This window comes from Amborella trichopoda, chromosome 5 (assembly GCF_054954075.1).
Source record: "Amborella trichopoda isolate Santa Cruz 75 chromosome 5, AtrichopodaSantaCruz75HAP2 v2.0, whole genome shotgun sequence".
Taxonomy (NCBI): domain Eukaryota; kingdom Viridiplantae; phylum Streptophyta; class Magnoliopsida; order Amborellales; family Amborellaceae; genus Amborella; species Amborella trichopoda.
The window spans coordinates 283,664-297,391 of NC_142340.1; the positions used below are offsets into that span (position 1 = coordinate 283,664).

Below are 13,728 nucleotides of genomic sequence, written 5' to 3' on the forward strand. Positions count from 1 at the left end.
AGCCTACCATCTATTCATACCTTTACCTTGGAAAAAAAAAAAGGGAATTGATTGGTTTTTATCATTTTCGTGATCAGCTTGAAGGACATCATCGATCGATACCAGAAAACCAAAGAGGGAAGAGACAGAGATCTTCCAGCACCAGAGATATTGGTACGTCTGAGATTTATTTCTTGATTATTTTTTGAAGTTATCTATACAAATTTGAGCATGGATACATGGAGCCCATATATTCGTGGACCTTATAGGAGCAGTGCATATTATCTTTGTCATCAAGTTTTATTTGTAATGAAGTTACCATAATATCAACAATTATTCCACTCAAAAGTTATTAAGAAAAAGCCTGATTGCAACTCCATGAACTTCCACAATTGGATATCTACTTAAATAAATCATGCTGCAGCGGCAAAACTGCTGCTTTATAGACCAAGAGTTCCCCATTCAAAGGCTCTCTAGGTCACTTAGTCAAGTTTGACTATGCCTACGGCGAAAATGAAGAAACTGATAAATGCCCAAAATGGAATGTTTTCTACCGGAGTCAAGTTTCAGGTGAGAGATTTTGCCGCCATTGCTTTGGAAAAGAAACTAGGGAATTTCATATTTGATGTACAACTATTTTATTTCAATTAAATATATTTCTTTATAGCCCAAAAAAAAGAGCAATCACCTCCCACTCTGTTTGGATGTGTGACCATATGCTGTACTGAACATAAGCTGAAAATAGTGTGACAAGACGCCCAAAATTTTCATCTTCCCAGAGAATGCGGGATATATGCACCCATCAGCAACACTTTGAAGTTGTAGTCCTTCAGCCCTCCATCTAGCAGTCCTTGAATTGTTTCAACAGAATTGTTACTTGGTTTATTTCCTATCTGCGCATTAAGGTTTCCTTTTATAGCTCTAATTAGACATTTGCTTTCCGATTTGCCAGTCAATCAGATCTTTTGGTCAACAGAAATCAAAATTCCTGTCTTAGAATCTTTTGTGTCAAGATTCAATCATCTCTCCACAGTACTCTTTGTGCACTGTTTTCTGTCTCACCCAACATTTATGGAACTGACAGGAATTTCTTTTCTTTCCCCCTCTTGTTTGTTGTGCAATTCAATCAGCATCTTTGCCGCTCAAAATGGCTGGTGAGATTCTTAGAAGTCTGTTAAGGAATTGCAGATGCTAATTGTGGCCAACTAAATGTTTTGCAACTTCATTTGTTTTCCAGTATTGTTGTTTCTCTTGTATCATTCCACAAAATATTGGTGTCCAACCCTCCATTTTTTCCCCTAGAAAGTTGCCACATATCTTGGCAATAATATCCAATTACCAATTTGTCACTGACTACAGTCTCATGAACCTATACTGGCAGGCCAAGCCTCTCTCAAATCTTTCAGTGGCGAAACTGGCCCAGCCAAAGTCACTGCAGGCAAAGAAAGATGGTGCCATGAGAAGGAGGAGAATGCCACGACCCTTTATTATGGTAACCTTTTGCCAGAAAGATAATCTCCCATTGTACCCTTGGGTTAATGGTGATGGCAATTTGTTCGTTGGGACTTCTTAGGGATAGGTTTCTAATATGCAAGGAGTAGAATTTCTATTTTGTAAGGGATACAGTAAGAGCTTTTATACAATTGCAAGGGGCACAAATTCTAAAATTTAATGCAAGAGAGTTTCTAATAAGGATAGGAATTTTATCAATAAATGGATAGATTAGAAGGTTATAGACGGGGGACTCAGGGCTAAATACGGTGGGGATATTGGACAGCTGCATTCTTTAGCCAATTTCCCAGTGGAACAGTTATACTCTTACATCGATCCACTTGATCATCTCCTTACGAACTCTAAATTCTCATGCTTACTGCTCAAGGCCCTCACTACAAGATTGAATTTGGTACTCAAAAGTGCTGTTTCGAAATACTCAATTCACAGAATGGAGCCAACAATCCATGATAGCATGCTTAAATGATGCAGGCCCACTGTGCACTGTGAATGATGGCTCCTTGTAGAAGCCACATAAAATCACTTCTTCCTCAATTAAGTAAAAAGAAATAAACAATTGTATTAGAAAATAAACTTCTATATTATAAGGAAATGCTTCACTAGTTCGTAAAAGAACTTGATCCTAAAGTAAAGCAGTTGGAATGAAATACAGCTTGTTAAAAAAATTATAAATAGAATGTTTCGGAACCATGTAGCTCACCCGCACTCTGAGATATATTTATGGATGTAGATTGTCAAAATAACAACAAGCAATAGTTAACTAAGAAGAAAATGGAAAGTACTATCCAACGAACTTCTGTAGCTCTCATCTATTTCAACCATTAACTAAAGCAGTATTTTCCTTCATTCATTTTTGCAGGAGGCCATAAGTTTAAGGCAGCAGGCAGAAAAGATAAAAGAAACCCTCAAGTAAGTAATTTCATTTTCATAAACTTTTTAAGGCATAGGAGAATAATTTTTTGGTAACTATTACTTCAAATGTAGCATTTTAAATATGGAAAATTGTTTCATGCGGTGAGGACAGCATTTCTACATTTGCAGTCCCCGAGGTATGAAGCATCCATCTTAAAGATGGATGCAAATAGGTGATCCATCTAAAAACAATTGAAACTAATGGTCCAAATGCTTTCTTATAGACTTATTATTTATGATTTTCCAAATTTATTTATTGTTTCATATTCATGATCTCCATGATAGAGATGTGATCTCCATGATAGAGATGTAATCTCCTTAAAAATTAAGTCAAAAAATCCAAGCATATCAAAAATACATGGACTCGTAGAAACCGTGTCCTTTAAATATAGCTTACTACTTCAGATGTAGCATTTTAAATATACACTTGCATATACATCTCTGATAACCAACACAATTTGATATGCCATGCAAATAATACATAATTTGCTTTAAAAGATATCCCTAGACATAAAATTCTAGACCATGAACCAATAGAAATTCACCTAAAACAATAATTAGTCATTCACGTGGACTCTAAACCAGCCGAGCCCAATCCACCAAAGGCCCTGCCCAATGCACAATATTTCTCTTTCCATCATATAAAGGTGATAATACGAGGGTATTCAAGGACCTACCAAAACCTTCAACAAGGATGTAATATGGATCTTGGTCCCTATAAAAACACCATAGAAACCCTATTCATATGGGCAAGTAAAATGAATGTGCAAAAAGGTCATCAAAGTTATCAAATGCATATTTCATGATGTGGCCGCTCCGTGGAACCCTGCTTGTGAGCGGAAATCCCTGCAAGCAGGGATACTTTCATCATACCCTCCCACTCAAACCCCAAGAACAACTCCCCACCCAAAACCAAAAAAACAATCCCCTCCCTCTCCACCAAAAAAAAAAAAACGAAGAAACAAGGAACCAAATTTCCAATTTTATTGGTTCTAAGGGCATTACACATTAGATTTATGAAATCAAAAGTTTCTCAATTTCTGTTTGAAATAGAATATTTCATTTATTTGCCAGCACGTACTTGAGGAGTCTGGGTTTGATATGGAAATGTGGTTGGTACTTGGTATTTGCTACTTCCTAGGCTTGTGCATTAGTATAGATGTTACATGTAGACTAGGGTTTCATGGAGAACCGTCAAAAACTTTCTAGGTTCTATTTTGGTATCATAATCATGATTGTTTTTTTTGAAGATGTTAACTTTTGTATTAGTAGAAGGGCAATATTACAAAGGTATCATAATCATGATTGGTTGCCTATTTTGATACCTTTGTAATATTGCCCGATATATATAATAGGTAACAAAATCTTCCTATAAATATATATGTATATATATATGATACAATCTACATTATTAAGCCATAGTTAAAATGGTGAACACATGGAACTAAACTAGAATAGGACCCCATCACAAGAGGGAGCTCAAGGTAGGGAACATATTATAAGAGACCTTATAGAGAGAGGATTTAGGGTAGGTTAACTCCTGAGCTATTTCAATGTCTATCTCCTCGTGTATTCTCATCAGACATCATAGCCTCATCCCACTATTTGGGGTCACTTGTATGAATCATGTTCTGCCATTCAGCCGTCTGATTATGCTGATTTTCAATACGGGGAGACTCATTAATTAATGACCCACTATTCAATCTTTACTCAAACATGCCCACAGCAAAGGACCTTCAAGATGCTCTAGAAGCGAAATCTAAAATTAAAATGTTGGAAGGAAGAAAATAGGTTAATAACTATATGGATTCTAAAATTACCGAAGATAAACGTGTTGGCCCAAGTCCATGAATTTCATATCATAGGGAATGCATAAGTCTCTTACGGTATCAAAATTGATGAGCCATTCCATGAAGCTACCATTACAGCCAAATTGCCACCCTCCTAGAAGGATTAGAGGACTGATCTAATGCATAGACCAGAGGACATAAGTTTGGAGCAGCTGATGACCCAGCTGCAGTTCAAAGAGGAGACCAGACTTCAAGGCATGAAAGAGCACACCTCATAGATGGTCACTAGAGCTCATTTCCTTTAAGGAGGATAAAGGAAAGAAACCTATGGTATACTACTTTTGTGGCAAAGCTCGTAAACGTAAAAAATTTGCAAGCTTCGAAAAAAGAAATAGGCTCAAGACAATGTGACCGACCAAAAATATGTTGGGGTCTCCAAAGTAAATGGTGTAAGGGGCACCACAGATTGGAGGGTGGACTCAGGAGCCACCAAGTATGCATCCAATAACATGAGCACTTTTAGGACTTCTTTATATGGCCACTTCCCCTTTTGCCAAAGTAGTTAAAAAGGGATGGTCGAATTGAACTTCTTGTCCGACAAAGTCCTCACTCGTTTAGATTTTTATCATACCCCTGAAACTTGGAGAAATCTAGTTTCCACATACCTTGTGAATAGACGAGGCTTCCAACTTGTCTTCAAGTACAAGTTCATCTTATCGGTGACGGGTGTCTTTGTAGGCCAGTGTTATGCCTCGGGAGGAATCTTCAAGCTCAATGTACATGAAGAATAAGGTAACTCTTCTTGACTCTTTTTCTTTGTGGCATGTTAGATTAGGACATGCTAGTTTTCGTGCATTGCAAAACAAGAGTGCTCTAGACCTGATTAGAGTGACAATAATACTCTGTGATATGTGCATATTGTCCAAGATTACAATAAAGCTCTTTGCTAAAGTGGAAGGAAGCTCCAGGTTATTGGAATTAATTCATAGTGCCATTTGTAATCCGAAAGACATACAGACACATGGAAGGAAGAGATACTTTATCACTTTTATAGGTGATTTCTCAAGATATGCCTATGTTTACCTATTAACAAACAAAAATGAAGTACTTGAGAAGTTCAAATTTTATAAAACCGAGATTGAAAATCAATGTTTTGAACAATTATAGAGGTGGTGAATATTGTTCCATTGACTTTACTAATTTTTGTGAAGAAAGTGGAATTATTCACCGAGTAATTGTCCAATACACGCCGCAACAAAATGGTTTAGCATAAATGAAAAAACCGGACGCTAGTGGATAAGGCAAATGTCATTTTCATTAGTTTTAACCTTCTTACTAATTTGTAAGAACAAGCTTTAATGTTTGCATGCTACACTTTGAACAGAAACACCATACTCTAAATCAAATGCTACAACATAAGAATTATGGAAAGGAAGGAAACCTTATTTAGGCTTCCATAAGGTCTTGGGTTATATGGCCTTGATAAGGATCCTTGACCTTAAGAGGCCCAGAATCGGTACCTAAAACTACTAGGTATGTTTTCGTAGGATATGTTAAACACAACAAAGCCTACAAATTTCTGGACCTCGATACGACTGTGATCAGAGTCCAAGGATGTCGCAGTTTTTCAACCCAACTTCATTGGTGAGTACAATAGAGAAATATGATGAATGACATGATAAATATGAAATTGATGAGCATAAGAACCCTGAGAACTTATAACCCAGAGAAGTAAGAAGCATGAAACCAACTAATTTGGGGTCTGAGTTTCAAATTTATCTTCTAGGAGAGGTGTTATATGTCATTTTTTACGTACTTGTATCCTCGACACGCATAAGGAGAGAGCCGGTTGTAACCTAGTCCCACCGGTGCCAAAAATGCCGTCAGACCACGGGAACACTGTAGAAATAAGCCTGAGATTGGGTGACCTCAGAATAAGTGTCAGAATGGCCCCAAATTGCATGAGATGGTAGTTTTGGATGCCCCAAGGACACCTGTAAAGTTTCCGACAAGTTTTAAGCCAATCAGAATGAAATTCGGTTTTCAAATCCAGTTCATATCATACTGAAAAATGACCATATAACTACAGCCCTATTTTTGGGGTCTCAGATGAGTACCAAACCACCGCCATCAGATCCGAAATGTCGAAAAACCCCCAAATACCAAATTTCAGCTCAATCGGACCCTCTGATACCATTTTGGGCCTAACTTACCAAAAAAAGGGGTGGGTCTTACACTATTGCGGTGCAGCCTCGGTGAACTAGCTTCCATTTATGGAAATTGTGTTTTCTCATTTCGAAATGAATTTCAAATGCTCATAACTTGTTCATTTTGAGTCCAATAACTCTCAAATTTGGACACAGGCTAGATCTCGTCGAAACGCTCGTTTTGACATATGGCACGTCCCATGACATGGCCCAAAACAAGAGAATTTTTAGAGAGAAGATGGGCTCAAAACTTGAAATTTCAGATTTTAAAAATGAAACATCTTATTCTTCAAGAGGCTATAACTTGAGATCCCAAAGTCGAATCGTCGCAAGTATGGGTCCGTTGCGATTGCGCTTCGAAGGGCTTCAATTTGATAAGAATTCAAAGACACTTTGAGCTTCTTCTCTTGCTTCTAACTTAATTCCAAACTCAAGGAGAGAGGAGACAGAAACAATTGTTGGAGAGAGAAACTACCCTTGATACCTCTCACTCCCTAGAACTCCAAACTTCCCATTTCCTAGAATTCCCTACTTCCTACTTCCCACTCCATACTCCCTAACTTCCATACACCCTAGCCTACTCCATACCTCCTAGCCTACTCCATACAACCTAGTTCCATACACCCTAGCCTACTCCATACACCCTAGCCTACTCTATACACCTTAAACTACCCTACACCCTACACCCTACACCCTACACTATCCTAACCCACCTAGGTCCATCCACCTAGGACCTAGACCCAAGCCTTAGCCTCCAAAAGCCGAGTCCTCTTTCTAAGGAGCGCTTAAAGATACCGTTGAAGGCATACTAAACCCGAGCCGCCTAGGTCCACTCTCTCTCTCATTCTCTTCTCTCTCTCTCTCATTCTCTTCTCTCTCTCTCTTCAGCTCGGACCCACAGTGGGTCCAACCTCTCTCTCTCTCTTCCACTCGAACCCACAGTGGGTTCGAGCTCCCTCTCTCTCTCTCTCTCTCTCTCAAACCCACAGTGGGTTCGAGCCCCCCTCTCTCCCACTCTTTCTTCCTCTCTCTCGTCACGGACCCATGCCAAAGGCGGGCCCGTCTCCCCTTTTCTCTTTCTCTCTCTCTCTCACTCTCACTCCCTCCACCGTCACGGAGCCACGCCAACGGCAGGCCCGCCTCCCTTTCTCTCTCTTTCTCTTTCTCTCTCTCTCTCCCTCCACCGTCACGGACCCCGCACCAAGGGCACGCCCGTTCCCCTCTCTTTTGCTCTTTCTCTTGCCCTCACTCTCTCTCTCCCCTCCACATCACGGGCCCGTGCCGGGTCTGTCCTCTATGTCTCTATCTCTCTCTCTCACACTCACGCACGACCACCCTAGGGCGGGTACGTGACGTTTTTCTTTCCTTTTTCTCTCTTTCTATCTCTCTCTTCCACCCACTCAAACCCACAGCAGGTCCGAGCTCTCATTAGCCTCATTCACTCTCCTCTCTCATCTATTCCCTCTCCCTCACTCCTCTTTCATCCACTCTCATCTCACTACTTCTTTCCCTTCTTTATTCTCTCTCTTCATTCATCTCCTCATTCGCACTCGATCACTCAAGCCGGGGTCCTCCTGAAACATTTCCTTTAAAAGGGTTTTAACTCTTGGACTACTCTTACCACCAGTTCACATAGTGCTTTGGGTGGGTCGTGAGAGATTTCTATTATCTCGCGCTCGATCACTCGGGCTGGGGCGCTCTTGAGACAGTTTCTTTAAAAGAGTTTTAACCCTTGTACTGCTCTAACCACCGATTTACACAGTGTTTGGATCGTGAGAGATTTTTATCTCTTGCATTCTCTTCTCTCTCTGGGTTACTTTTAGGAGGCTCTTTGGATTAGTGACATAGTCACGGCTTAAGTCCTGCGACTCCTCTTCAAACCTAGTACCTTCCCATATCCCATAAGTGCATTAGGAGGAGGCTACCATAAGCGAATTCTACCAGCGATCTTTTAGAGAGAATCCAAATGAGATATCGATTTCTAAGGGGCGCCGAATTCAAACCGCGCTGCTGGACAGCCAAAGGGCTTTCGTATTGATCTAAGAGGGCTACGCCTGGACGCATCCCACAAACTCATCCGGTGAGGTAGGTGTTCGAATTCACCTCTTTACCGCTTTAAAATCCTCTCACCATTGGAATACCTATCCACACGCAGCACGCGAGCGCACACGCGCACGCAAGTCGAGCGGTTGTTTGAGAGGAGGTTCATCGAGCCACAGTCCCCGAGGGAGCCCAAGCAAAGGAATATCCAGGCCCAACCAAGAGGATCCCAAGAAAACCCAAGAAGCCATGTCCTCCCATGATGCTTCATTTTTTTAGAGAGACAGTCGGTGATGAGATAGACTCCATATTGGCGAACAGCCAATTAGGGGAGGCTCATGGATTTATTTCCTGGAACTAAGCATTTTGTATGTAAATGGACTTTCAAAAAGAAAATAAGGCAAACCGTATTATTGATAAACATAAGGCATGCTACAAATGGATTTAGGTAAGAGGAAGGTGTTAAACGTTTTTTTCACCTATGCACCAGTACTCGAATAACTACCATTCGAGTACGCATTGCATTTGCTTCTTTATACCATTTAGAGATTCAACACATGGATGTAAAGATTGCATTCTTACATGGTGAACTAAATGAAGAAATTTATATTGAGAAACCAGAGAGATTTTTCTAAAAGGACTGGAGTAGGAGGTCTTGCAAACTTATGAAATCTCTCTATGGGTTGAAACAAGCACCAAAATGATGGCATGAAAAATTTGGAACAATCACTTTGAGAGTAAGCCTACTTCAACTCCATATGATCCGCATATTAAACTTCGAGAACACAATGATGGCCTTGTTTCCCAGTTAGACCATGCAACAGTCATTGGTTATGTCATGTATGCAATGTCATGTACCGACCAGATATTGCCTATGTTGTGGGCAAGCTGAGTGGGTTTACAGCAACCCAATTCTAGAGCCACTGTATGTGGTCTCAATAAACTATGATTGTGAAGCCATGGTATACCTGGCCTATGGTGGGGGCGTTGTTGCATGGGGCTCCAAGAAGCAGACTTATATGTATAGATCTACTATGAAATCAGAGTTAAATGCCTTGGTGGCCATTAGGTAGAGCGGCTGAATGGCTGAGGAACTTGTTGGTAGACGTACGTCTAGTTCAAGAGCCAATGTATGTAGTCTCAATAAACTGATTGTAAAGCCATGGTATACTAATCAATGAGTCAGATTTATAGTGGCAAGACACAATACCTTCGCTTAAGGCAAGATGATTGCTTGAAGACAATAATTTCCATACAATATCTGAGATCTAACCAAAACTTGGCAGATCCATTAACCAAAGGCATTACAAGGGACCAAATCTAGAAGAAAACTAGAGGCAAGGGATTGAGGCTTACATGTAATATGCCACATAGAGATTGGAACCCTACCTAAGGACAAGGAGATCCGAAGTATAGGCTCAAAGGGCAAAACAACTCACCTATGTGATGTCTAATGCATGTACCACATAACCGCAATGTTTAATTAACAGAAATTTGTAAATTCTTGCGCCATGCCTGGCTGCATGGTCCATTTACTACAATGAAAAGAGAGGTTGGGTTGTGCTCTTAGTGAATCCATTTGCCTAGATGACGTAACGCCCGAAGCAGGGTGTTGACCTGCAAGGCACCCTCCATGATTCATCTATATGAGTGTGACGGCTGTTTCCTATGAGAATTGGATATTCGCTAGAGCAATTATGAAAACTAGGATAATGACAGGGCCTTTAATGCGCGATCCTTTAAGAAAACCACATTTTTCTAAAAGAAAATGTGTGTTATGTGGGAGGGTCATCAATAATGGACATTGTTTAGTCATCCACTCACTATTCTAATAAGCATAATGCATAACATTATGTGGAGGATCAAGTCTATAGGGCACCTTCACTTATGTAGAGTCTTTCCCATTATGTTCATGACAGTCTAGTACTCTAGTTGTTTTGAAACAGGTTGTTAATATTTCATTTTTAAATCAACTCTATTTTTTAAAATTAAATCTTATGGACTATTCAGGCTTGTGTTGACTTGAAACTAGTTTTCATAAGTTGTTATGACTCATGAAATTTTTATTAGGTAGGGATAAGCCAATGCTATTTAATATGGTACTTGTGAAAGAAGTGACTATGTGGAATTCAAGGCAATAAAATCAAAATCTCTCTCTTTTTCTTTTATTAATCAATCAGAATTCCACTTACAATTGCCACAAAATATTGTTGTAACTAAGAAACAAAACCTTAAATACAACCTAGGACCGTTCTTTTTACTGCCAAATTGAATAGACACAATCCAGGAATGAAATTCACGCCATCACTAACAATTTTAATACAAGTAATATTCCTGAAAATTCAAGAAAATATGCAAATATGATTGAAAAATAAACACTAACAGCTGGGAAGATTTACTCCGATGTGCCTATGGTCACCCCCATAAGACAAAGTACAACCCACACCCGATTTCCTGACTGATGGCATACTTCGATCCTATTGGTCTTGCTGAATTTTCAGATCCATGAAGCTTCCTTAGGCAATACCTTTCAAACTAGTGTTTTAGGGAGCATAAAACACAATTCGAGTTTATTGGAACCCTTATTAGAGCAATTACAGCATGCCAAAAAGGAACCCCCCTTTCCTAGGGCTGGGAGTGCCCCTCTCTCTTCAAACCTTAACTAGGGTTAGGCATGCTATCCCTTTTACTTATGGGTGGCATGCCACCTAGAGAGAGAGAGAGAGAGAGGAATGGAGAGAGAGGGGCATGGAGGAGAGAGAAAAATCAAGAGAGAGGCTTGGGAATTGTATAGAGAATGAAGGGGGTTCCCTCCTTATACAGGCCTCAACCCCCCTTAGATATACTTATCCAATTATGACTCACCTTGACCAATAAATTTAAGAAATCTGTGAGGTGAGAGCGAATCAAATGCGAGTCATCTATCTCATAAATCAGCCATCATGATTTAGGGATAAATATTAGGAATTTTATCCCCAATATTTGACTCATATCCATTTGTAATCCCACAAAATAGTCCTACAAAATTTTTTATCTTTAAAAGATTATCTCATCATCATCATCATCCGAGCCTTTTCCCAACTATTTGGGTCGGCTACATGAATCTTGGTCCGTCTTTCTACTCTATCAAGGGCAATATCCTCAATGAGGCCATAAGTCCCCATATCTTTTCTTACTACTTCCAATCATGTCCTTTTGAGCCTATCCCATACCCTTTTTGAGCCTTCCACTTGAATCAACTCACACCTCCTAATAGGTGTTGTACTGGGTCTACACTGCAAATGGCCAGCTCACCTAAGTCTATTTTCTCTCATCTTATCGCCTATAGGCGTAAAAAATATTTTAAATAAAACAAATTCTAAAACAGGAAAGGAGAACAATGTGCCATACCTATGGGTGACGGACTGCAGTTTTAAGGGTCAGTCAAACATCACACATGCCTAGAGCTAAGGGTCAGTCAAACATCACACACTCCCGTTGAAGTGTATAATAATCCACTATAAATGTTAATGCTCTCATGGCCTTTAAAGGTCACATACCCCAACTACTTGAGGACCATACTCCAGTTTATTTTGGATGAGGTGGTTCTCTTTACACTTGGCATTTATTACAATAACCACCTTGTGTTGTGGGTGATGTGGCACCGTTGTTTACAATATATTACTTTATAATATGTTTACAAAGATATCCCACAAGGGGTGGAATCATTATTAACGCACCATAGTCCATCTTTCTAACAATCACATTTAATTTTGTGATATTGTGACACATATGATGATGTGTTGCCATTATTCAAAGTGTTATAAAAAACCCTCTTTTAAGTCACTTTCCTCTCTCTTAAGTCATTTTAAACTACTAGAAAAGTATAACGGACTGCAGTTTCAGAGGAACTCAGAAAAATTGGTTGTATCCTCGAAGTGCGCTAGCAAGGAGCGATTGCATCTTGGGATTAACACTGAGTCATGGGGGTTCATCACTTCGAAACGAGCGAGAGCACCTCACTCTACCAATTCCCTTAAAGATCAAGTCTACAGTTTTCAATTTCATCGTGGCCATCTCTCCAATATCTGGATTATGTAATATCTAGATTGACAAGTAGATCTCGTTGCCCTAATGTCATGGACGTCTAGAATAAGTAACAACCGGATTGAAGAGGAGATCATTGTTTCGGTCATATATCTAGATTCACAACTCGATTCGAACTAGATCAACATGTGGATTCAATCATTTGATTATGTTGATTTCACTTTGGCATAGGGAAGATTTGCTGAAATTTTGTCTCAAGGGAAATTTCAAACTAAAACTTTTTATGTCAATAGATATTGGAAATAAATTTTAATATATGAAATCAAAGATTCAAGTTAAGTGGGTAACATATCTCTTTTGCTTTAACCCCAAGCATAAGCACATGCATCACGCTTAGTACATATTTTAGTAATGAGATTCTCTATTCCCAAAAGTCATCTAGAAGCACTCATAACAACCCAAAATACATTGTATTAGAGAGATAAGGGACTCATGAAGCCACCAAACAACCTCTAAGGTGGTCTCGTCGAATTGAAAAATCATTTGGAGCTTCAAAAGCACCTCAGAACCGCCATATCTAACATCTCAGTCACAAGGACTGTCCAAATTTAATCTTTGAGGGACTTGATTTGGAGCATTTTTTTAGCTCCATTTTTCTCTTTCCTTTTTTTTTTTTTGGGGGGGAAGAGATGGATCTTGGGGTGGAAGAGACTGATATTAGGGTATTCGAGAGTTCTTCACCCAATCAAAAGTGATGGACTTGGGAGGGTGATTAATTGCTACAGTAATACATACATGCATGTGCACATGCACATTCTGTGTGCCTAAACACACACACACGCACACACACAGAGGATGGAGTCTTGGTGCGTCAAACTACGTACCTAAGCAATTTCAAAAGTCCATCTTAGAGATAGATATTGGACAAAGTTTTAAAGGATGATAATCTCAACCACCACATCATGAATCTGAAAAAAGAAAATGGATTTAGAACCTTAAAGAATAGATTATTTCAAACATTTTTTCTGGAACATTCATTTAATTCTACACAGATCATCAGACTTGCACCATTTTTTTTATATGTAGAATAATGGATCTATAGTGGAAATACATATAAAGTGACTTAGGATGTGTTTCATATCCTAAACACATCTCTAGGATGGAATTTTGGAAGGAGACTGCATTTGAATAGGACCTAAAAATTTTGCACACACACGCACGCACGCGCACACACACACACACATATATATATATATATAGGG

General features: G+C 39.4%; 2 protein-coding genes across 30 annotated transcripts in view; one reads left to right on the forward strand and one right to left on the reverse strand.

Annotated features, from left to right (window-relative positions):
- Window positions 1-13,728, forward strand: part of LOC18426607 (MADS-box transcription factor 23) — a 49,996-nt gene that overhangs the window by 21,788 nt on the left and 14,480 nt on the right. For 5 of the 10 annotated variants that reach the window (XR_016055427.1, XR_016055430.1, XM_020662677.2 and 2 more), the window contains 3 exons: window positions 78-153; window positions 1,361-1,471; window positions 2,351-2,400. Coding sequence is in view for 4 of the 10 variants with exons in the window: in XM_020662677.2 (XP_020518336.1) it covers window positions 78-153; window positions 1,361-1,471; window positions 2,351-2,400 (237 nt within the window). In the remaining 6 variants the exon portion in view is untranslated. The remainder of the gene's footprint in view (window positions 1-77; window positions 154-1,360; window positions 1,472-2,350; window positions 2,401-13,728) is intronic. The other 5 variants (XR_016055429.1, XR_016055432.1, XR_016055428.1 and 2 more) reach the window with 1 other exon arrangement.
- Window positions 1-13,728, reverse strand: part of LOC110006606 (uncharacterized) — a 42,430-nt gene that overhangs the window by 1,531 nt on the left and 27,171 nt on the right. For 7 of the 20 annotated variants that reach the window (XR_016055460.1, XR_016055449.1, XR_016055456.1 and 4 more), the window contains one exon: window positions 601-1,411. The exons of 6 other annotated variants lie outside the window; for them this stretch is intronic. Coding sequence is in view for 3 of the 14 variants with exons in the window: in XM_088866557.1 (XP_088722683.1) it covers window positions 1,409-1,411 (3 nt within the window). In the remaining 11 variants the exon portion in view is untranslated. Of the gene's footprint in view, window positions 1-600; window positions 1,412-2,767; window positions 3,250-13,728 lie in introns of those variants that run through there. 7 more of the 20 variants (XR_016055465.1, XR_016055461.1, XR_016055458.1 and 4 more) reach the window with 2 other exon arrangements.